This window comes from Dunckerocampus dactyliophorus, chromosome 2, assembly GCF_027744805.1.
Source record: "Dunckerocampus dactyliophorus isolate RoL2022-P2 chromosome 2, RoL_Ddac_1.1, whole genome shotgun sequence".
NCBI classification, from domain to species: domain Eukaryota; kingdom Metazoa; phylum Chordata; class Actinopteri; order Syngnathiformes; family Syngnathidae; genus Dunckerocampus; species Dunckerocampus dactyliophorus.
The window spans coordinates 24,709,634-24,734,536 of NC_072820.1; the positions used below are offsets into that span (position 1 = coordinate 24,709,634).

The 24,903-nt window shown below is 38.7% G+C and overlaps 1 protein-coding gene across 1 annotated transcript in view; it reads right to left on the minus strand.

The window, feature by feature from the left end:
* LOC129176768 (potassium voltage-gated channel subfamily H member 2-like) overlaps nt 1-24,903 on the minus strand; it is a 61,434-nt gene that overhangs the window by 24,419 nt on the left and 12,112 nt on the right. The window contains exons 3-10 of the mRNA XM_054767142.1: nt 17,456-17,620; nt 14,328-14,742; nt 12,625-12,731; nt 10,680-10,756; nt 9,606-9,728; nt 3,108-3,280; nt 2,493-2,631; nt 321-383 (exon numbers count right to left, since the gene is read on the minus strand). Coding sequence (XP_054623117.1) covers nt 321-383; nt 2,493-2,631; nt 3,108-3,280; nt 9,606-9,728; nt 10,680-10,756; nt 12,625-12,731; nt 14,328-14,742; nt 17,456-17,620 — 1,262 coding nt within the window. The remainder of the gene's footprint in view (nt 1-320; nt 384-2,492; nt 2,632-3,107; nt 3,281-9,605; nt 9,729-10,679; nt 10,757-12,624; nt 12,732-14,327; nt 14,743-17,455; nt 17,621-24,903) is intronic.

Consider the following 24,903-nt stretch of genomic DNA (forward strand, 5'->3'; position numbering starts at 1 on the left):
GTTTTTGTTGTACCTTTTAGAACTGATTAATGACAAAAACCGAGGTTCCACTGCACTTGTAATTCTTAAGATTCTGTTCAGGTGAGAAAAGGTTTTCTTGTGAGAAAAGGTGCTTTTCCTGATCCTTGTTTGTAGCTGCAAAATGGACCTGATGAGCCAGGTGTGATGCAGAACTTTTACTCATCACAAATTTTTCTTAGTTCCGCTACTAAGTCTTCTCCATCTGTATCCTTTTCTTTCCCTACCTCCCCCTCTCCACCTCCCCTAACCACCTCCTCTCCTGAGCGGTAGATGAGAAGGTCAAAGGGAATAGCAGCCACCATGTCGATGAGGAACCAGCCCTTGAAGTAGTGCACTGCGATACGTGAAGACTGGCTTACCACCTGAGAAGACAGATGACAAACACAGTATGTGTGTGAGAAAACATCATCTGATATCATTGGAAGTTAGCATCTCGCTGGTTGGCACACTATTTTGCGACCAATTTCGTTATTTGAATTGCTCTTTAATCCTATGTACTAAATAAATGATGGACATGAGGGGGTAGAAGATCGAGAGAAGAGATACTGTAAGAGAAGGTATCATGGTCGTAACTAGATGCAGAAAATTCAGTAGAAATTGCATGTGAATGCTGAAATGCTGAAGCTGAACTGAACTGGAGAATGAATGTTGAAATATCCTAGAAATGTGTTGAAATCTATTTGCCAGAGGATTTAACCAGTACTGTTAAATGTAAAATTAATTTCCACCATGGGGGCAACACTGAAATTATCCAATCATTTTCAATGGGTAAAATGTCACAGAAAATATTGACTTGTGGAAAATGTGAGGGTTTTTAGAAGAGTCCTGATAGATAGCCTACATCAGGGGTGACCAACGTTTTTCCTTGTGAGAGCTACTTTTACAAAATGAAAATGGCCAAGAGCTACTCATTTTTGTAACATTTATTTTCAGAGCTTATTTTAAACCCAAACAAAGCGAATATACTTGTTTTACCAGAACATTAACAAAATACTGGTGTCCCAACTCACATTTTGTATTTCAGAATGCATTTCTTTCTACTGTTCTTTCATTATTAACTGAAAACCTGAATGAAAAGCAGGCTTGCGGGCACCTCATGTGGTCGTGGGGGGCTACCCGCGGGCACCACGTTGGTGACCCCTGGCCTACATGTTCTGAATGAGCTGAACATTTTGATTTCGAAATGGTTTGAAGCGGTTCAGAAATGTGGGAGTATGTAGCACACAAAACGAGGGAATTTGAAATGTTGGAATGTAAAAATGGAGAATGATTGTTGAAATGTATAAATATGTTGAACCATGACATGAGGACTGGAGATCGAACCAGCAACCATCGGTTTGGGAGATGACCAATCTACCTCGTGAGCCATATCATATACGTTTATCAATATATACATACTGTAAAATGTATGAAGTGCATCTTATAAAAAAAAAAAAAACAGAAGATCCACGACTTTTGTGGGGTTGCATTCCGCGACCACCAGCGAATGGTGAAAAAACGCGAGTAATTGATACGCGAAAATGTCTATTTTTGACAAAACCTCCTACTGTTGACGTCCTTCAGATCAAATCATACGCAATAAAAAAATGACTTATAATTATGACACAAGATTCAGCTTCTGAACCCTCCTCTTCCCTCTTCATTTGCCATTGTTCACTCTGACTGTTTAAGCCCTAAATATGACTCACACACTTATTAAACACATTTACACAGCTATGGTGGGTTCAAGGACACCAAATAAAGGGCAAAATCTCAATGCTAGATGAAGTGTTATGAGTGAAGCATACAGACATAAACATGTAAAAATGGTGGGCTTTATTTCCCACAGTGGTGCGTGTATGCTGTTAACTTTACCTTAAATTATTCCAGACTCACAGTGGTGTGAAACAGTGTTTGTCCCCTTTTTGATTTATTTTTTTTTGCATGTTTGTCACACTTAAATGTTTCAGATCATCAAACAAATTGAAATATTAGTCAATGACAACACAACTGAACACAAAATGCAGTTTCAAATGAAACTTTTTTTAAAATTATTATTAAGGAAGAAAAAAATTCCAAACCTACATGGCCTTGTGTGAAAAAGTGATTGCCCCCCTAAACCTAATCACTGGATGGGCCACCCTTAGCAGCAACAACTGCAATCAAGTGTTTGCCATAACTTGCAGTGAGTCTCTTACAGCGCTGTGGAGGAACTTTGACCCACTCATCTTTGCAGAATTGCTGTAATTTAGCCACATAGGAGGGTTTTCGAGCATGAATCGCCAATTAGTTAAACCAGTGGTTCAGCTATTTTCTGTCATGCCCCCACCGGAGGATTGAAATGTTTTCGCACTCCCCCCGATTTTAAATACTATTGACAAATTGATAATATCTGTTTATTTATCTGTACTGTACAGAATGAACTCGAAACTGAAACCAGCAAAATACCGCAAAATGGAGAGCAGTGAAGCATACAAACTGTCATTACTTACCTCATCATTGGAGTTAACATAAGTGGTCCGAAAGTTGATTACGATATCAACGATGAACATGATATCCACGATGAGATCAACCACACTGAGAGGGGAACAAGAATAACCACATGCTTGCATGGCTGCTTCCTCTTGGTCGCTGGAGTGATAGAGAAACATAATTTACATCACCACAGCTAAACAATTCAAAGTATAGGCAGTGGATTCATATCAATTTATCAAATATAACATATCCAAAATCATTTGTATGCTGAAGCATAAGGTGAGAAGAGGAAACTGAGCTGAAAATGATGGGGGATGTACAACAGACCAAGTGGAATACATAGGAGACATTTGGGATGTTTTTTTTTTTTTAAATAGCAGTCAATCTCAAAGATGTGATATTTCATATACTGTATGTTTCTTATGACCATGGGTCGTAAGTTTTTTTTGTTGTTGTTGGGCTGATTGTCAAATGGTGTGCACATGTTTTTTTCCCCTTTCTTTCTGTGTTGGAGGTCTCCAGCTCCCTGCATCCTTTCCGGGAGAAGATGGGCCAATATACACCTTGATATCATACTACACCTCAAAACTCACTGTGACCAAAACAAGTCGTTAGTGTCGATGTTCACCTACCTCAATAAAAACGTAGCTGAGTAAGGAGTGAATATGGCTGTGTAAATCACAAGCAGCAGAATGACCCAGTCCCATACAGCTTTGAATGGACTGTAGTGAAGGATGGTCCACTTATGGATCCGGGGTGTCTGCATCTTGTATTCTGGTAACACATCAGCGCCCAGAGATAGCACCTACACATGTAAAAATTGTTGGCAGGTGAGGGAGATGAGACACAGCATCAACTCTGTGTTTACACAAGCAAAACTAAAACATACAGTACAAAAAAAAACAAGGGGCCGACTATGAAACACAGGTGAGGCTTAGTCATGTTCTAAGGCTGCTTTGCTGTATGCAACACTTGCATGTGTGCAGGGAGCAATGAAACATCAAGAATAGCTAAGACCAAAACTATTCGGATGTGCCCTGAATCCTACAGAACATTTGTAGGAAAAGCGAAAAACATGCAGTAAGAGAAGACGCCCATCAAACCTGAGACAGCTGAAACAGTTTGCTCTTGACGAGTAGGTCAACATTTAAGTAAAACATGAAATTAAACATTTTAATGCGTAAAAAATGACTAAATGAAGTAAAATACAAATATAAAGCGTTCGGAAGGCGCACAATGTGGTGATATGTAGTATTCCACACTGTTCACTAGGTGGCAGTAATGTTACGTTGACAAGACAATAGCCACCACAGAAATATTGTACAGAACAGGAAGTTAAAAAAAGAACCACAAGGAACACTTCCAAGGTTAACATGTGTCAGTCTATATTATGCCTTACGTGTCTTATTTTCTCTTATTATGTCTCCAATATTGGGTAATAGGAGTGTAAAGGTGACTATAGGTGTGTTATTTCATGACTAGAGGGCTCTAATAATGTTAAATACAGTCTTTAGAAGGTCGTAAACAGCTTTTCTATGCTCTAACTACGAAAATATCCTTTTATAAATAAGGAAACCTACTATGCAAAAATTCACAGCTTACGGTCAAGTCTGGAACCAATTAACCACGATAAACATGGGATTACTGTACTGTTATTTTTGTCCAGACTACTTTCATTAGTTTGTTTAATAATTCTGTTGGACCACAATTCAAAAGGAATGTCTGATTTCCATATATAAATATAGACTGATGTTGGTGTTTGGGGAGGGTCGGTAACCTTTAGCATGAGCCATTTTGCCTCATCTTCCAGTAAAAAAAAAAATAGCCTGGAGCCGCAAAACATTACACAGCTTATATGCGATGAGTCAGATTTGTCATTCTTTTCGCATGGGAATGCACGGGACTCCTTTGGTGTTAAAAAAAAATCACGGCACTCAGCGAATGGAGCCACAACAAGGAGGCTGAAGTGCCACATGCGGCTCCGGAGCCGTGGGTTGCCGACCCCTGGGCTAGTGTTATTACTTTATGACAGCTTGTATTTAATTAGTAAATAAATGCATGAGGCAAGAAACACTTCTGCCTTTTACTTTTAAACATAACAACAATTAACACACAATGTAACTGTACCACACAGGCTATGCGGGTGTCAAAATAGACACTTACATTAATATACATGCAAAACAATACTATTTTATACAAATCTATAAGGCATGCTGGGAAGCCTATGTGCATGCTTCCCCAACAAGAAGTTACCTAGTAGAACTTCTGGGTTATGGACGAGTATAAAATAGTATTGTTTTGCACGTATGCTAGCGCATGCTAGTGTGTTGTTCAGTTACATTGTATGTTACTTATTTTACTTTTGGTTGCACCGTGAGTGAGGGAGGAGTTTGGTTTGCCGACCTCCTGTTGGGTTGTGTTAGAGCAGTGCTCGCCAACCCGTTGATCGTGAGTTACTAGTCGATCTTTGGGACTTTGGCGGTCGATCGCGAAAACATTTTGAAAAAAATGTATTATCATATCAGCGCCCTCACCTCCGACCAACAGGCACGCATTTTGTGCACTGAACACGCCTGCACGCCTCGCCGCTATCCAGACAGCAACCCGTGAGCCCCAGCAAGGAGCCTAGTCCCCAAAACCCGGCCGGAATTACACTACTCGCCCCCCTTCCCCAGGTAGCAAAAAGGTCGAGCGAGAGATAGAGGGAGTGACAGCACTGGAGTGATGTGCTTGCGCACACAACAGTAATTATTGCACGCTAATAGAGCCCAAAGTCTGTATGTATGTATATATAACATTGTATGTATATATATGTGCATGTGTGTGTATTTTTATACAGAATATATATACTGTATATACTGTATATATATATATATATATATATATATATATATATATATATGTATCTGGTGGGGGGCTGGGGGGTTTGAAGATCTTGTGCAGGTTCACGGCCAGGGATCTTCGTTTCAAAAAGGTTAGTGACCACTGTGTTAGAGTGGCAAAATAGACAATTTTATGGGCTTCTGAATTATTCACTGTTTTACGCTACTGTTTACTGTATATCAGAAATCAGTGTACTTATTAAGGGCACGTCTGGCTTGAGAAATGTGGCCTTTCAGGGAATTTAATTATAGGTATGAGCTCTTGACACAACAAAAGGGGAAAACGGGGGTATTCATTAGTTTATGTATTATAAATGAATGTATACACACAACTTCACACCAGGAAAACTGGGCCATGTTCTATACTGGGATTCAAACATAAATATCCATATGTGTGTAAGTGGACCATAGGGCAGGAGCTGTGAATGGTGCAATTAATCATTTGCAGCTCTTAATTCAGCTGGGATCTGACATAAGGGTCCCCGGCAAGGGGACTGTGCTATACATCACTGGCACCTCAACCATACAGTCAAGGACAAACAAAGGCTTGAAAAACTGTACACACACAGCAATTATAAATGCAAGGGTATAGATGACAGCTGAAGTATCTAGGACGGTGGTCTCTAATGTTTTTTTCTTGTGAGAGCTACTTTTACAAAATGAAAATGGCCAAGAGCTACTCATTTTTGTAACATTTATTTTCAGAGCTTATTTTAAACCCAAACAAACCGAATGTGCTGGTTTTACCAGGATATTAACACAATGCTGGTTTCTACAACTCACATTTTGTATTTCAGAATGCAGTTCTTTGTTCGTTGTCACATTATTAACTGAAAACCAGAATGAAAAGCAGGCTTGTGGGTGCTTCATGTGGTCATGTGGGGCTACCTGGTGCCCGTGGGCACCACGTTGGTGACCCCGGATCTAAGAAGATGTTTCAAATAGCATTTTCAGCAGGAAGTATTTCATTTAGTCCTATAAGATTTTACAAATTGATGTAAACAGCTATCACACATTATCAATTATTGTGTTGCAAAACACATATTAATACAAAATCACACATAAATGACGATCTTTCCAGATGACATGGTTACTGCGGATGCACTTACCTCATGAGCGACGATTGAGGATATTCGGACAACTCTATTTACTCTGGTGTTTCTGCGCTCAGTTCCCAAACTTGACATGCAGTCCTGAGACACATTTCCCTCTCTGATACTGTGCAAAGACATGGTACTATCGATGCAAGAAATTCTCAATCTATTCGTCCTCTTCTCTGTCTCAGCAGTCAAATGTTGATGGTGCTTTTACTCTTCACACTTGTTTTCCAAAGGTGTCAACAACAAGGTGTCATCGACAATTCTCTACTGCGATCCTCTTTTCAATCACTGCATTCCATAAATGTAAGATCCTTCACGTTCTAGGGTTGAGGGTTACAGTTTGGGGTCAGGGGCTTTACTTAACTATCCAGTCATCAGTTTACAGTGGCACCTTGTAGAATGCACTTCCTCTTCAGCACAGTGTACAAAACAACCAAAGTACCAGAATCAGCATCGAATGGAAGTAGCTTTGGTAAAAATGTACAGTAAAATCCCCAAAAGTACTTGCTCTTAATGCATTTAAAGTTTGTTGTAAAAGTAAATCTCGTCCAGTGGCAGCAGAGTGCAGAGCTTGCTGTGCTTGTTGAAGGACTGTGTGAGCTGAGGTGTTCCTTCAGTGCTTCCTCACCCCCCCCCCCCCCCCCCCCCCCCCCCTCTCTCTCTTGGATTGCTGAGCGCTACTATACCTACAAGTACTGTATATCTCTGCCAGCATGTAGTTTCTGGGCTAGTTGTAGTATTGTACACAATCTACTCTGTCCTAAAGGAATTCTCTTGAACTGAAGGGATACATTGTTTTTTCTATATACTGTATATGTTTTATACAGTAGTCCCTAGGTTTATCGTGGTTGACTGGTTCAGACCCGACCAAGATAAGTGAATTTTCGCAAAGTAGGCTTCCTTATTTATGCATGAAATATTTAGAGCAGTTAGAGCATAGAAAACCTCTTTACAACCTTCTAAATACGTTTTTCAATATTATTACAGTCCTCTAGACATGAAATAACACCCCTATAGTCACTTTTACACTCCTATTACCCAATATAGTAGACATAATAAGAGAAAATAAGACATTTAAGACACAAGTAAGGCTTGGTTGTATTATTATTATTATTGTGCCTGTTGTGAGATCATTTAAACCTGCAATAAAAGCCTGTTGTTCCGGCGATCAAGTCTGGTGCTTGTGTGTCTCACCCAACATTACAGGAACATTACTGACACCTAATGACCAGTGTAGGATACTACATATCATCACAACGTCTATGAATGTGTCTTCTGAATTACACATGCCCATTCTTGTGCGTGTTGCTATAAATGTGTTCTGGTGCTAGGGTAGCAAGGTGGGAAGGACCGAAAGTGATGTTGAAGGTTCAGAGTTGAGTTTTAGCTTGCCGTGGGTTACGGCCGCAACAGTAGCCCCTATGTTAGGGATTATTGTGCCTGTTGTGAGCTCTTTGAAACCTGCAATAAAAGCCTGTTGTTCCGGTGGTCAAGTCTGGCGCTTGTCTGTCTCACCCATTAACACGGTAATGGTAATGGTTTAATTTATTTACAAAATCCATACAAGTTAAATTGGAATACATCACATAGTACAATTCACAGTTCTACATGACCAAAAAGGAGTAGGAAGAAGCAAAGCTTATTTAATCCTACCCCCAATCCGTTCCACATCAATTGCAATACATTACCTTGTAATACAAATGTACTTTTTGCTAGTTTAAAATACATAAAATGATTAGATAATATACAATGTGGTACAATATGAGTCAAGGTTCTTGTCTTCGTAAATAAATAATGCAGCAGTCATAATAAATAACTAGAAATATAAAATAATAGTGAAAATAATAACTGATGAAAGGGTTGATAGTTGACAGAACATAGTTGGATAACGAGTACAGACAATGTACTCACAAAGTCACAGTGCCAAAGCGCTTTGAGTGCCTTGGAGGTGGAAAAGCGCTGTACAAGTGAAAGGCCATTTACCATTTACAAAAGAATGAAGAGATAGTAATAAGTGTGGTATTGTTTAGACATAGCATTGTGTGGACACAATGGTTCAGGACTCTTCTTCCTTGTACTTTGTAAACATCAACTGCTTGTACTGTTTCTTGAAATCGCTCATTTTAGTGCATTCTTTGAGTTCCTTACTCAATTCATTCCATAATTTGATTCTGCATACTGAAATGCTGGAGGTTTTTAGCGTTGTTCTTGCATATAAGCGTTTAAAGTTTAATTTTTCCCAGATGTCGTGCTTCTCCTCTCTTTTTTAGAAGAATTGTATTACGTTTTTGGGTAGCAGGTTATTGTTTGCTTTATGCATAATTTTAGCTGTTTGAAAATGTACTATATCAACACATTTAATTATCGTGATTTTATGAATAAAGGGTTTGTATGTTCTCTATAAGCGGCATTGTGGATTATCCTAACTGATCTTTTTTGGAGTACAGCTAGCAAGTGAAGTGTACTTTTATATCCACACAATAAGTTAGATTATGGTAATACCAGAGCGCAACAGAAAGTATGGAGTGATTTTTTTGTCCAAATAACATTATAACACTGATGCTATTGTGAGCATAAGGAAAATGCAAATGACAGTAAAGTAATATTGTTTAATAAACATATAGTGGCCACAAACTGCCATGAGAATGCAACTGACCACGTGTCTTTCTTTTACTATCCAAAACAGACGCCCATCATCATAATGAACACTGGCACCAGGTCAATGAGAGGCCTAAACCAGATTTAGAAGGACATAGACAGGTTTTCTGTGCTCTAACTACGATAATATTCCATTTATAAATAAGGAATACTACTTTCCGGAAATTCACTTATCACAGTCAGGTGTGTAACCAATTAACCGTCATTCACAAAGGATTACTTTGCCAGAAGTCTTGGTTTGCTGTCTTTGCAGAGCCGTAAATTGTCAAAAAGTATCCCTGATAGAAACAAGTTAAAACAGCATAGATGGAAGGCAGGGGTGTCCACACTTTTTCCATCGAGAGCCACAAACTGAAAAAATCTCAGGGGCCAATTTAATCGTACTTTGATCATTTGATTAAATGTGCAATGGGCCAATGAAAAACCTGTGAGCCACAAATGGTTCCCGACCGACACTTTGGAGAGCTGAGTGGAAAGTTTCTCGACTTACCTGCGTTACTTTCTCAGTGACATGGTGGGTTCTGCCCATCAATTTGCACGGAGGTCTGATTTCACCCGGAGGAAGCGCCACAAAGGCATCAGCCTTTTTGTCCAGTAAACTGTGGGTCATCTGCTGCATGTTTACAAAATGTAAACAGGAAAACAAAAAAAATGTTAGAACTCATTTTACAGTACATTAAGCTTTTGGCCATTAGTCATTCGTAATAAAAAACTGTGGAGCAAAAAAAAAAAAAAAAAAGGAATTTTAATAATAATTTTAGTAATATCAGCTACTAAAGTAGATAGCTGCACTGAAAAACAAAAACATTCCCAGTCATCCCTCGCCACTTTGCACTTCGAATTTTGCGGTTTCACTCTATCATGGTTTTTCAAAAATATATTAATTAATAAATCGTGCTGTTTTGTGGTTGAATCCAGACTATTATTATAAAAATATGTATATGTAAGAAAATATTACATATTTTTATTACATATTTTTGCCTAAATTTAGCATTCTCAAGCATAGAAATGACTAAATTAACTAGAATACAATTCAAAGACGTTATGATGATATGTAGTATTCTACATTGGTCACTAGGTGCCAGTAATGTTACTGTTCAGTGAGAGACACAAGCACCAGACTTGTTCGCAGCAACACAAGTCTTTTATTGCAGGTTTGAATGATCTCCCAACAGGCACAATAATCCCTAATAAAACCAACTCTTACTTGTGTCTTACATGTCTTATTAAGAAAAATCCCTAATAAAAACACAGGCTACTTTTTCAAAGTGCAAATCTGAAACTCCACTCCCGTCACTTCCTGTCCGCCTCTCTTCCAGGTATAACGCATTTATAGTGAAACACACTGGCACAAGTCTCATTTATGTCTTAAATAGATAATTTACTCTTGGTTTGTTTACTATATTGTGTAATAGGAGTGCAAAGGTGACTATAGGGGTGTTATTTCATGTCTAGAGGGCTCGAATAATGATAAAAATCATATATACAGGTTGACTATGGTCCAACTACAGACATATCCCATTGATGAAGAACTGCAACGTTTTTGTGTGTCGTCATTCGTTACCTGACTGCTGGTCCTCCATATGTCAGTGTTTGATGTCCCAGCTGGTGCACTGCTCTTTCTATTGGTTGCTATTCCAGCTGTAAAAAAAGAGAAATGAAAACAGTAGTAGAGTCGTGGTGATAGTAAGTAGCCAGTGTTGAAGTCCTCTGGTTTAAACGTTTTGAAACAGCAGGACCCCAGGAATGGGGGCTGCTTTGTTGTGATTTTACTTTTACTTTTTACAAAACAGGACACAATTCAAACCACGACCACTGAAATAGACAAATGTAAAAAAAAAAAAAAGTCCGAGACCAGCATATGTCATGAATAATTACATAAAACAAAACACGAACGCGACAAACTTGGCCAAGCTTGAAAGCTAATGTTTAGCCATTAGCTAACGGTACAAGTATCATTCCTCTACCCCTAAAACACACTGAACCAGCATCGTTTACTCTCACCCAGTAGCACAGATATGTAAATATTCACATCCACAGTTACTATCAATGTCTGTCCTTTACTTTCATACCAACATCATCTATGTACATGCAGTTCACTCATTTTGGATACATCTTTTTTGAATAAAATGGCCAAGGGTTTAAAGACAAGGGTGTCCAAATTGCAGACCAGCGGCCATTTGTGGCCCGCGGCACATTAGCAAAAGATAATTTAAGAAGAAAACTACAAAACAACAACAGCAAAATGGAAATATCTGGAGTCATTTTACAAGAGTAAAATCAAAATATTAGGAAATAAAAGTTTCAATTTAATTTCAGGACAATAAACGATATTACGAGGGAAAATAATGTCATTTTAGTATCATAAAGTTGAAATATTAAAGAAAAAAGACATTTTTTTAGAAGTCATAATATTATGATAAACAAAGAATAAAGTTGTAATTTTTGGACCATTAGGTTAGAAAACTGATATATTATGAGAAGGAAATTTACAAGAAGAAAGTTGAAATATTTTGAAAAAAAAAGTGCAAAAGCAAAAACTGAAACAACAGCAGAAATTTTCGGAGAACAAACTCAAAATATTAACAGAAAAAAGCAGTTTTACGAAAATCAGGTATTAAGATAGTATGAGGAAAAAAAATAACACCACTTTATTAGCATAAAATAGAAAAATGAAAGAAAACATTTGTTCTTTTTTTAAATAAAAGAAAAAAACAAATGAGAAACAAAACAATGGATAAAGTTGTAATTTTTGGACAATTGGGTTAGGAAAAAATGTACAATATTACAAGAATAAGGTCAAAATGTGGAATGATAAAAAATTATAATTTTAGTAGCATTTCCGCAAAATCTAAAGCTGAGATGTTTTTTTTCTTGAGTTCATGAATACGCGGGACTTGATGGAAACTGTCCTTTGTGCCAATAGATGGTCATCACATGAGGCGTGGATGTCGAGCGCTGTAGGAGTTTATCACAGCCATGGGAAGGATGTAAATTTTGGGACACAACTTTATTATGTTTCTAATAACATTTCAACTTTTAAAAAGTATTTTTTCTTTAATATTTCAACCCTATGCTACAAAAATGGCATTATTTGTCATCAAACTATTCCAATGTTATTCTTGTAAATTGACAACTTTCTTGTTCGATCACAATTTTAATATTTAGACTTTAATCTCAAATTACTGCTGAATTGGCCATTTCTACTGTTTTTTGTTTTTGAAGTTTTTTTGTTAAATTACATTTTTAGAATATGCCGCAGGCCAATACAAAAACAGCGGTGGGCCGCCAAGGCCCCTGGGCCACACTTTGGACACACCTGTTCTTGGCTATAAGAAGATTGCTAACACCCTCAGTTTTCTGAACTCACTTTGGGACTTACTGAGTTCAAGTCAAGCACAAAGCTGTATAGGAACCACCAGTGTTGGTGACACGCGCCATTATGGGTTCTTATGGGTTAAAAAGAATCTGGGGGGAAAAAAAAATTATGAAACAGGTACTTTTCTCACCTGTACAGCTGTGTCGACACTGTAGCCTCTTTTCCCAGTAATGTTGGCTACTCTTGATGTCATCCACTGAAGAGGAAAGTTTTAAATTTCCACAGGTGCTATCTAACCTGCCGACCAAAATAAATACATGAATAAATAGGAAAAAAAATACTATTGAAATAAATGAATTAAATCTATGCAGTCAGTCATGTAACCCCAATTACTAAAAGCTTTCAAAGGAGCACATCCTTTAACATACTCAAAGATACCGTAGCAACCTGGCAGTTATATGTGTTATGTTATATGTGTTAAAGAGCTTTGTTATTTTCAATCGGTTATGAACGTGACCTGCTGACACAGTGTGCGTGGGTGTGTGGACATAATATTTTTTTGCCAGAATACACATGCATGAAATTTGTTTGAATTTGCTTTTTCATCAAAAAGACAAATCTCTAACGCAGTGTGATTTTTCTTTTATTATTTTTTTTAGAATAACTTGACCTACATTGGATTGATTTTAGGATGTTTCATACTATTAATCGTCCGTTTGCACTTGTTGTCCAGTACTCTGGTCCGAATGATCAATTTAAAAAGTTAATTTGTGTGTTCTTTGTTGCGGTTAGGTTAGCATTCACACTTTGAATATTGAAAATATGAATACTGACTATGAGACGTGCTAGCAACCTGTCAGTTTTTATTTTCAGGTAACTTAGAAGACAGCGCCTTTTGTTTGAACCCACCCATTTTTCATGAGAGAAAAAGTTTTGGAACATGTGACTGAGGGCTGTTTTGTTACCCAGGTGTCTCCCATTTCATTACATACACTGCTCAAAAAAATTAAAGGAACACTTCGAAAACACATCAGATCACCCCTCTCCAGGGTAATCATTTTCATTTCTATCAAATTATGTGGCATCATTTTGTTACTAATACATCACCCACTTATTATCAGGAAAGATATTCAAGATCATTTTTCCCTCAGTTTACATCTGATGTGTTTTCGAAGTGTTCCTCAAATTTTTTTGAGCAGTATATTTAATCAATACAGAAAATAGCACTGAATGTTTACACTCAGTTTCAGATTGGGTAGGATAGGTTTGAGCCTTCAAAAATTAATCAGTCCATAAATCTGTCTGAGACTGTTTGTTTTTCGTTTTTGTTTTTTTAGTATGTGTTTTTCAGTCATAGACAGTGCTTTGGTTTTCATGTTGTTTTCACATCTAACTATGGTATAGGCAAAACCCAAATGTTTTCAGTGTACAGAAAAAATAAAAGGCATTGACCTCACTGTTCCAATACTTCTGGAGGGCAATGATCAACACAACCCCTTTGCTTATGTTTAATTACTGTATTTGTGCTTCTGGACTTGCATCTAATTTGTATTTTTTGATGATTTTCAATCAACTTTCTGTTGTGTTCCGCTATCCATTGCCATTATGTCGCATTTGGGGACATCATATCTAGTGTTTTGGTGCGTTTGGTGTTCACAATTGCACCGACACAGAGTCCAGCTTCGCGTGAACCGAAACCCATCTCTCAGGGTGTGTTCACACTTGAGCAAACGAACCGTAGTAGATAGCCGGACCAAAAATGAATGGTGTGAAAGCGGTCTAAGCTTTTGTTTGACTTCTGAGGTTTAGAGTTTGGGTTAAACTTGGTGTTTGACTTTGGAGGTGATGTAAAAAATAAGTCATTAAAAACAGACAAAAGCCAAGTGAAATTACCTCGTACAAGCACATGAGGAGGCCAGGGGCAGGTCTGTCAGTGTTGGTGGTGCTGAGGCTGGAGCACGGGGGTATGCTCTTGTTTCGCACAGCAGGTCAAACACATTATAATCTCTTTTCTTTCGGTCTCCCTCACTTTGTCGCCGAGCAGGCACAAAGGCTTCCCTCTCTCCCCCTTGTCTTCTGAGCCATCTTCCTTCCTCTTCCAAGTCTTCATTGTCCCACAGGAGTAGTCCGGGTCCTGCTTCGTCCAGCTGCTGTCTCTCGGGGAAGGACAGCAGGGTTTCCAGGGCCACTGACTCGTGTCCCAGGGGAGGGAGGCTAGCATGTCGGCCACCAAGCTCAGTGTCTTGAGATATTACACCCACCCCTGGTCTGAAGAACTGAAGCAGGAGACGGAGGCGCTGACGGCAAGCTAGATAAGCATATGAGAACGAATTGGAGCATTTTTTCTATACTATGTGCAATTTATGTGGCTGCTTTAGGTCCTGGGGTCACTAGGCCCCCGCCCTCCAAAACACTGTTGACAACAGTTGAGTCCTTTCGGTTCCTATTCAATGAATTGAGCATTGCTGCCGGTACTCATTGAACACATGAGAGCTGACGGGACTAGGGATGACAATGGTATGATGGGACTCAGGATGAGAATGATAAGCAAATTGTTAAAGAAGCAGTACAGTTGTCGCTCATTTGTCGAGGCACATTGCAGAAACAAAATTAAACAAACAAAAAACCCAGCAAAAACTTAAAAAATAGAGCAAAAGGCACAATGAGAAAAAGGTGAAATGCTGATACCAACAGCTGATAGGCAGAAGCAGAGAGTTGCGACTAAGGCAGGAGGTCACCCACCAATAAGTGAGGTCAAGAAAGACATTTAATTTGATATTTCTATTTCTTTCAAGAAATAGTTTTGTTTATGTGTTAGGGAGTGTGTGGTGCTGCAGGCATGTAAGCATGCACTAAACTGGATGTAGAATATCAAACAACTTGTAAAAGGTTTGTCTATGAGCTATGAGTATTGAGCTAGCATATTAGCACTAGTATACTTTGCTGCCTCAGTGTTGGTGTAAGCTCTTTTTTATGACGTCCTGATTTTGTTACCACAGTAAACATGATGTAGTACAAAGCGCTCTTATTTTGAAGGCCGGAAGTGTGTGTTGAGAAGGCCTCTTCACTTTTGCTAAAAGAGACGCGAATAAACTTGCACCCTGTCTGTCCTTTATTTACACTTCGATCACTCGTTGGATTAAACAACATCAATGAAACCCTCGGTTACATTGGCGTGAGACAGACGTCATTTATTGTTTGACTTCCCTGATTCTGAGTGCTAAGAGGAAGGTATTGGAGGTATTTAATCATGTTGGTTGTGCGCCCTCCTTTGCATAATATCATTGTATTCCAAATGTTGCACTGAACTTGGGTTGGCCATCGAGTCTCGAGCATCAATGGGAACCGGGACTAACATTGCGATTCTCCCGTGATCGTTCACATTTTTAAATTACTAATTTCAATGCTCACTTCGCCGACCAGAAGAAAAAACAACAAAGAAGAAGCTGGCGAGCACCAGCGAAAAAGAAGCAACTAAAAAGTTTGACATGACTTAATAAAAAAAGAGCAATGAAAGAAAAGGGCTCAGTGCAACATTTGCAACACGGTGATATGCAAAGGAGGGTGCACAACCAACATGATTAAACACCTCTGGATTCATGGTATAGAAGTATAGTAATCAATAGTAGTATAATAATCAATATTAATATTAACATTACTTTCATCTTTCATCTTTCTTTCATTCCATTTTTATTTTAGTCGTGTTCTTTCCTGTTCCTATGTAACTTTTATAACAATTTTTTGCAATTTTCCCAATGTGGGATAAATAAAGTAAAAGAAATCTCGGCTGATCTCATCCATGTTCTTCTGTTGGTCCGGGTCGGGTCGCGGTGGCAGCAGTCTCGGTTGGGAAACCTATACTTCCCGGTCTCCGGCCGCCTCCTGCAGTTCCACTGGGGGAACACAGGCATTTCCACACCAACTGCAAGACATAATCTTTCCAGAGTGTCCTAAGTTTGAGGCCCTACTGGATAACCGACCTCCACATTCTATTTCTAGAGTCCAGCCCCCTTGTGGACTGGCTGCCCTTTCTGTCACAACCTAAAGCTTGTGAGCACAGGTGATGTGAGGGGAGGAACGTAGAGGTACCGGTAAATTGAAAGCTTTAATTCTGGCTCAGTTATCTCTTCAATACAACAGTCTGGTACAGAAACTGGCCCACCTGTTGAGCTCACAGATGAACGAGACCCCAAAATACTTGAACTTCTCCTAATGATGCAAGACTTCACTCCCAACCTAGAGGGTGCAATCCACCCTTTTATGTCTGAGAAGGTTGGCCTCAAATGAGAGGTCGACAAGCGAATTGGTGCGGCGTCTGCAGTGATACGGACTCTACATCGATCTTTTGTGGTGAAGAGAGAGCTAAGCTGAAAGGCAAAGCTCTCAATTTACCGGTCGATCTACATTCCTACCCTCACCTATGGTCAGCTTTGGGTAGTGACCGAAAGGACAAGATCGCGGGCACAAGCGGCCGAAATGAGTTTTCTTCGCAGGGTGGTCGGGCTCTTCCTCAGAGATAAGGTGAGAAGCACTGTCACCCGGGAGAGATTCGGAGTAGAACCGGTACTCCTCCACATTGAGAGGAGCCAGATGAGGTGGCTTGGGCATCTGGTCAGGATGCCTCCCAGACGCCTCCTTGGGGAGGTGTTCAGGGCAAGTCCGACCGGTAGAAGGCCTCAGGGAAGACCCAGGACACATTGGAGAGACTATATTTCCCAACTGGCCTGGGAACGCCTCGGGATCCACCGGGAGGAGCAGGACGAAGTGGCCGGGGAGAGGAAAATCCGGGCCTCCCTGCTTAGGCAGCTGTCCGATCTCGGATAAGCGGTAGAAGATGGATGGATGGATGGATGGATGGATGGATGGATGGATGGAGGTTGGCCTCAAATCTGGCCTCAAAAAGTCGGTACTGTTTTCCTGGTTTGTACCAATTCATATTAAAATGCCAATGTTTGTATTGTGAAAAGGAACTTAATTTATGCATTGCTGTTCTGTGACAGTATTGGGTGGAACATTCTTACCCAGAGTCAGCCGGGGGATTCGTAGTACTCTGTTGAGTTCTCTGGTTGGAGAGCTGTTGATGGACCGGCGGTCAGTGGGAAGTTCAAAGTTAAGAATGAACATGATGACCAGACCGTCTTCATTCTTCACAGGAACCACATCTATTAGACAGTGAAAACACACCCCTGCAGAGAAACAGGTGGACAAAGTAAAATTGATCGTACATCAATTTTGATAGATTTTGCCTCTCGTTTTTTTTATTTGTGAGATTGTGGAAACCACAATAAATAAACTTCAATTGTGGAGTGGAGTCATGCTGAGGGTCGGGTACAACAGGTTCTCTTGGCGCTTGACCATACAGAGAAGGAATGAATTAACGTTGCCATTTTCTTACTGTAATTCTAAATGACTCCACCAGATGACGCCACCACACACCAAATCTTCATTGCACAGCATCACAGGCATACAGAATACAGTGCATGCACTCATTGCACACACACTGAATTTGTAGCACTTCTTTTGCATGTTAGGGAGGTTTATTTTCAGACATGTTTGCTAACCTTTAGCTTGATTTACTTTTTAATTCATTTAGAGCTGTTAATACATACAAACATAAATATAATCATGTCCTGTAATGTCCTGTTTAAATAATTTTATTGCCCTAATTTTTCAGTGTGTTGTTAACTCTGATAATCCATTCCAGAAGGTCCGACACTAACCAAACAAATTTTTTCCAAAAGAAATAATGTAAATACACTTAATCCGTTCCAGAAAGCCAAAATGTGAGCACAAAACACATTTTTACAGTTTTACAATTATAGTTTTACATGCAGAGAACTTAATTGGAGAGGTTATTGTTGCCAAAGACAAGATGTGGTAGCGAGATCAACACGGATACCATCTTCCTCTTTTGCTATGAGTTGTTTCTTGAATTCAGTAGTGTTTTTCACCGTCTTTATCAAAATGCTGGCATTTACAACTGTCTTTGGATCCATTTTGGTTTATTTTGCATTCGTAATCAAAAGAAAAGCAGAGGCTTGTGGCAGAACTATGTTAGTTAGCAAAGAATTACAGAGTCAAAACCGCTGATGATGTCATAGACGGCAAACTAGCTGGGGGACAATAAACCACTTTCTGTTTTCCATGTACTATTAGCAAGCTCATAAAATACTAACAAGGACGTTTTGTGATAAAAATACATTAAGAACACAGATCCACTCACGCAGTGTATTAGTAACACGACTTGACATACGGCATATTGAAGAATAGCCACTTAGTGTTGTTTTGCATTTTTTTGCGTACATCCACTTTTATAATGTGACCCTGCATTAGACCTTTTATGCGCTTTGTGTTTTTATTTGGTTTTCTTATTTCATTTTATTTTTAAAAAGAAATTGTCCCTTGGCCTTTGGACACCTCTGCTTAAAATGCTCGCTTTGAAAGGATGCAATTTTATGACAACGCATGTTAAATGCTGAATTCTTCAGTTTCAAATGACACGGTGACTTGATGGGTATTGAACAACGATCTCATTCAACCAGGACACATTTGGAACACAACACCATAATAAAAAAAACAAAGAATTTGGAACATTGGACCAAGCACTGAACACTTCTGACCCAATTGACTTTTTCTATTTGTATTTCTTTTTTATTTTTACGTGGTTGAAAATGAGAATAATATCAAACTAAGAGGAAGAAATGATTGCTGTCCAATGGACCTTGTATGTGATATTATCAGCTCAAAGCATTTATGGTAACATTTAGGAGCATGAAATTAATTTCTAAGTCACTGTAATAAGTTTTTCTTTTAATCCGTGTGTGTGTGTGTCTAAAAGTGTGAAGGGCAGTTACTAAAAGAAGGTGACATTACGTCTGCTGCAGAACGGATTAGCGTAGCTACAGTACATGCTAACTCTTCTGCATAATATCACAATGACTCCACTCAATGTCATCATCTATTTATTCCTATAATCTCCACACACACACACACACACACACACACACACACACACACACACACACACATACACATATACATACACAATCAAAATTTTAAGACCAGTTGAGAAATTGCATGAATTTACATTTTGGACTGGTGGCTCTTAAGGAGGTTCTAAGCAGATCTTCAAAATGCAAGAAGAAGAAATTGGAGAGTGACAATTTTTTGTCAGTGAGCAGTTTATTGCAAACAAGCATTAAAGTGAAATAGGCTCTTCTTGGAAAAAAATGCAGATTCAATGTCATTTTCTGTCAGGTGTTCACACTGACGCGATCCTTTGATGGCAAAGGCAAAAAAGCTTTCTCTCTTTGAACACAGTTGGACTGCTGAGCTGCATAAGCAAGGCCTGTCGCAGTGTGCCATTGCTGCTGAGGTTGGACGCAGTAAGACAGTCATTTGAAACTTCGTCAAAGACCCTGAGGGTTATGGAACAAAAAAATTAAGTGGTAGACTCAAAAAAATGTCACCGGCCCTGAACTGGAGGTTGTTACTCGTGAGGAGTGCACTCCAGTAACCATCAGACCTCCACTGTGCCGAGTAGAAAACATCTCAGGTGGGATCTCCTTGTCATACCAGTAACGTTGGAAGCCATCTGGACCGTCAAGGTTACATTTTTTCTCATCACAGAATAAAACTTTTTTTCCACCTTTCAGTGTCCCAAGTTTGATGCTCCCTGGCAAAGTCTAAACGGGCACTTTTGTGGCGTTGAAGGAGAGGAGGTCTTTGAATTCGTTTTTTTGCTTTTTAAACTCTTTTCCTGCAGATGCCGTCTGATGGTTATTATGCTGCAGTCAGCACCAGTAAGGGCCTTATTTTGGGTGGAAGACCGCCCTGTGTCTTGATGGACAGCCAATCGGATCCTCCGGCTCAGCGCAGGTGTGATTTTTTGGGGTCTATCACTTGACTTTTTTGTTCCATAATGCTCAGGATCTTTCAAAAAATGTAGAATGACTGATTTACTGCCCCCAACCTCAGCAGCAATGGCACGCTGCGAGAGGCCTTGCTTATGCAGCTCAGCAATCCCACCACGTTCAAAAAGAGAAAGCTTCTTAGCTTCAGCCATCAGGAGGGAATGTGAAAATGAAATGAAAATTTTGAGCATATTTTAGCTTTTACAGCTTATGGTCTTAAACATTTGATCAGGTGATAAACAACCTATTGAAATTTTTTTGTTTTGTTTTGTTTAAATTACAAGTTCCAAATGTTTTTTTGTCTCACTCCCCCTTCTTGCTTTTGCATATTGTAGCTCTACTTAAAACCTCATTAAGATCCAAATGTGCAAAACACAAATTCTAGCAATTTTTCAACTGGTGTTAAGATTTTGATCAGGAGTATATATATATATATATATATATACACACACACATATACAGTATATATATAGCCTCCTGTTTATTTAAAACCTTCAAAATACATTCTGTATGTAAGATTATTAGAGCCTTCTAAACATAAAATAACACCCCTATAGTCATCTTTAGCTGCAACAGTAGGTTGAGGTCAGCTCATTTGCATATAGTCTTCCTCAAATCATTTTAGTTACACCGTGTGTGGACTACACTGTTTATGTTAATGAGGTTTAACGTTTTGTCAGAGTTTGGTTAAGCTATATGTTTTGGATGCAGCAAAATGCATTTGGTGCACAATGAGGTGTTACACTTCGGAAATCACAGCAGCTGAAACGTAAGTTCTGGCGTTTTGTATTATTTATTTCATCGTCTTTGTGACACACTTTTGCATGTCACAAAAGAGTGATGCGCAAATGGGCTGAAATTAACATCAGATCATGATTTATACACAAGAGACATGAAGAAGTATATAAGACATGAGTAAGACTCGTGGTTGTGTGTGCTGCTGTAAATGTGTTCCCTACAGGAGCTCAGTGGGGGGCGGACAGGAAGTGACGTCGGGGGTTCAGAGTTAAGTTTTAGCTTGGCGTGGGTTACAACCGCAACAGTAGCCTGTGTTAGGGATTATTGTGCCTGTTGTGAGATCATTCAAACCTGCAATAAAAGCCTGTTGTTCTGGCAATCAAGTCTGGTGCTTGTGTGTCTCACCAAACATTACAGTAACATTACTGACACCTAGTGACCAGTGTAGAATACTACATTTCATCACGTCTTTGAATGCATCTACTGAATGCCTTATATTTGTATTTTACATCTTTTAACAATTTTTATCCCTGAAAATGATTAATTTGTGAAAAAAATATGTAAAGTTTGCTAAACTATGCACATTTTTATTATTAATAATAGGCCTATTCAAACCACAAAAAGTAAGGATGTATGAATTGATATATTTTTGAAAAAACGTGATAGAGTGAAGCCGTAAAATGTGACACGTGTAGTGGCAAGGGATTACTGTATTGAATTAAAATGTCAAATATATATTTTAAATATTACTGAACAAATTCTCAAAGTGTAAGAATTGCAGTCAAGATAATCGCTTAGTTCCTTTCGTATCCCCTTTGATTATTCACTGTGGGTGAGGTCAACATAAAGGTGACTGCCTTCCTGGTAGGACAAAAGGATCATAGCTTTCATTAGTGCATCAATGCCATATCCAGCGAAAAAATTATATCCCACAGGATTAGAGATTAATGAATGGACCAAGAAGATAATCTATCTCTTTTTCACACAGTCTCGTTCTCATACACACACACACACACACACACATGCTCGCTATCACAATATTTCTGCCCTAATTTTTTCTTGCATCAGTGCTCATTCAGAAATGATACCAGCTTGGAGGTGTGCAGTGTCATATGTTGCATAGTTAAAAGTTAAAACCATTCTAATTCTTGGATTTTTTTGTTTGTTGCTAAAACGCCTAAAAAAGTCACAGCCAAAGTAAAGGTAAAGATGTCCTTGAACGTTTTGGAGTACAGGAATGACTTTGGGCTCTTCAGAAAGCTAACAAGCTGATTCCTTCTCCCCGAGAGTCGGAATCTGCCTGTTCTGCCTGTTTGCAAAAATTTTGCCTCAGTTTGCATACATTTCTCAGTTAGCATACAATATGGGACGTGTCTTGTTATTAATACGTTGCGTCCATTGAGTCCAACTGTGTTCTTAATACTGTATATTTTTTATCACACAACATCAGTGTTAGCATCGTGCTAGCATGGAAACAGGAAGCCAAAGTCAGCTCCGTCGCCCGTCTAACATGTCATTAGCAATTTACTCTGTAGCTCTTTGCTAATTAACACAGTTACGCCACAAGTCTCTGCATTTCTTTTGGTTATGGCTGCAAAATAAGCCAAATTGCAGCCAAAGAAAATTGCAAGTGGTCGCATTTTGACAAAGAAGGTGAGAAACACTATTGAATTTAAGAAATAACTCATAGCAAAACACAAAGGTGTTGATTTTGCTGCCTCATAGCTGTCTTTGTCAACAATCACGTCTTCAATTAGGCCCTATAATTTCTGCTTTAATGGAATCGTGGACAGAATCGCAGAATTGGCCAACTAAAAACGGAATCTACTGTTAAATGCAGAATCTCGCGGAAATTAACAGTGTGAATGAAATGCTGTAATCGTGAGGAGAAGGAAGGTTAGTGTGGGGAAATATTTCCCCAGCAGACCGCTCATTCATAGCACCATGTCCTCACAAACACTAACCATCCCCCTCCTGAACTAAACAAGCGGCAACCAGAAACATCGGCTAAGTCGTCGAAAAAACTTTGAAACTCAAGTATAGAAATAGCCAATGTAAGCTGGTTCGGTTAGCTTAGCTTAGCGGCGCATGTTAGTGCAGCTGTGTATGTGCCATTCCGGCTGTATGAAGGACATATAAAATACAGTCATAAAAAGATTACATACATTTTGACTGATGACACCCCTAGTATTAAAAGGTGACAATATTTGCTACTCTGAATGATAATACCTGGAATATGGAACTGGCAGTGCGGGAGGCAGGATCGGAACCATACATTAAGTGCTTTGAACACACTACAAACCTTGCAATGCAACCTGCTTTCTCAGCGTCACTCGTTTTTTCCATCGGAGTTGAACATACGTGGCGGTTTTAACGTCCAAGCAGAAACTGAAGTAAGTCTACATTTGATCAAAGTTGTCATATCAAAACACAATCACTGCGTATGGCTTCTATCAAAACATGTGATACTTGTGAACATTTCAGAAATTCAATACTTCCAAATTCTGCATTCTCAGCATCATGGGAACTGTAGTTCTTTCAGTCTTAACATAAAACTAATCTACTGCAATCTGCAATCTATGTTACATGTCTACATAACTACACATCAACACAAATGATTAATAGAAGCAGCTACAACCACCGTGATCACTTTAACTTTTATCATTTTTTTATTTTTGTTTCACATCCATGCCAAGTTATAACACATTTTAAAATGTGCCTGCATTGTTTTGTTTTAAATTAAAATGTCTGTTTGTCTCGTCCTACATTTTATCATTGTAGTTTCTTAAAAGTTTTGTTAAAATGTCGTTCTCGTGAACCCAATAACTGGGGAATCAACCTGGGGATCTACTGTATAACTTGACTGAACCTTTTGTGTATAGGAAATTAGATATTGGCTTTAGAAGGTTATGTTTAAATGAGGGGTGTCCAAATTGCGGCCTGAGAGCCATATACAACCGTGGGCTCTATTTTTATTGGCCAGCATCACATTGTAAAAATATAATTTAACAAGAAAACCACCCAAAAACATGAATAATGAAAAAAATCAGCAGTCATTTTACAAGAATAAAGTTTGAACATTATATAAAGAGAAATAGAGAATAAGGAGAAAAAGTCACAATTTTACAAGAATAACATGGTAATATTATGAGGAAAAATAATATCGTTCTAGTAGCATAAAGTTGAAATATTCTTATTTTTTATTGCAATATTATGAGAAACAACGAATGAAGTTGTAATTTTTTGGAAAATTAGATTTTGCAGAAAAAGTTACAATCTTACAAAAATAAAGTCAAAATATTAATGCAATAAAGTTGTAATTACGAGAAGAAAATTTACAAGAAAGTTGAAATGGTTGGAAAATTAAAAAGAAAAAACAACAGCAATAATAAAAAAAAAACAGCTGTAATTTTACGACAATATTAGGAGAAAAAAGTTGGATTCTAACAAGAAAAGAACTCATAACATGTCGCGAGACCAGAATGTGACCACATATTAGCCACATCACTGTTTAAGCCGCAAGGTTCAAAGCATGAGAAAAAAACAGCGGCTTATACACCGGCAATGACGGTACTTACGTCCACCTTCAGTAAATATTGTGTTGCCTAATTACAGCACAGCAGCAAGACTGTTTGCATAAAATGAATCACCTCGTCTTCCTGTTGTGCCCTCACTTGTGTAATTATTGCAAGGGAAGATGCTCCCCTTTAACCTCCACATAATCCTCATTATTCACTGTGTCTTAATTATAAAGCCTGTATGTCTTCAAACACACACTTCATTTACTGTGTTCGTGTTCTCCAGCGTGAGAGGAAGAG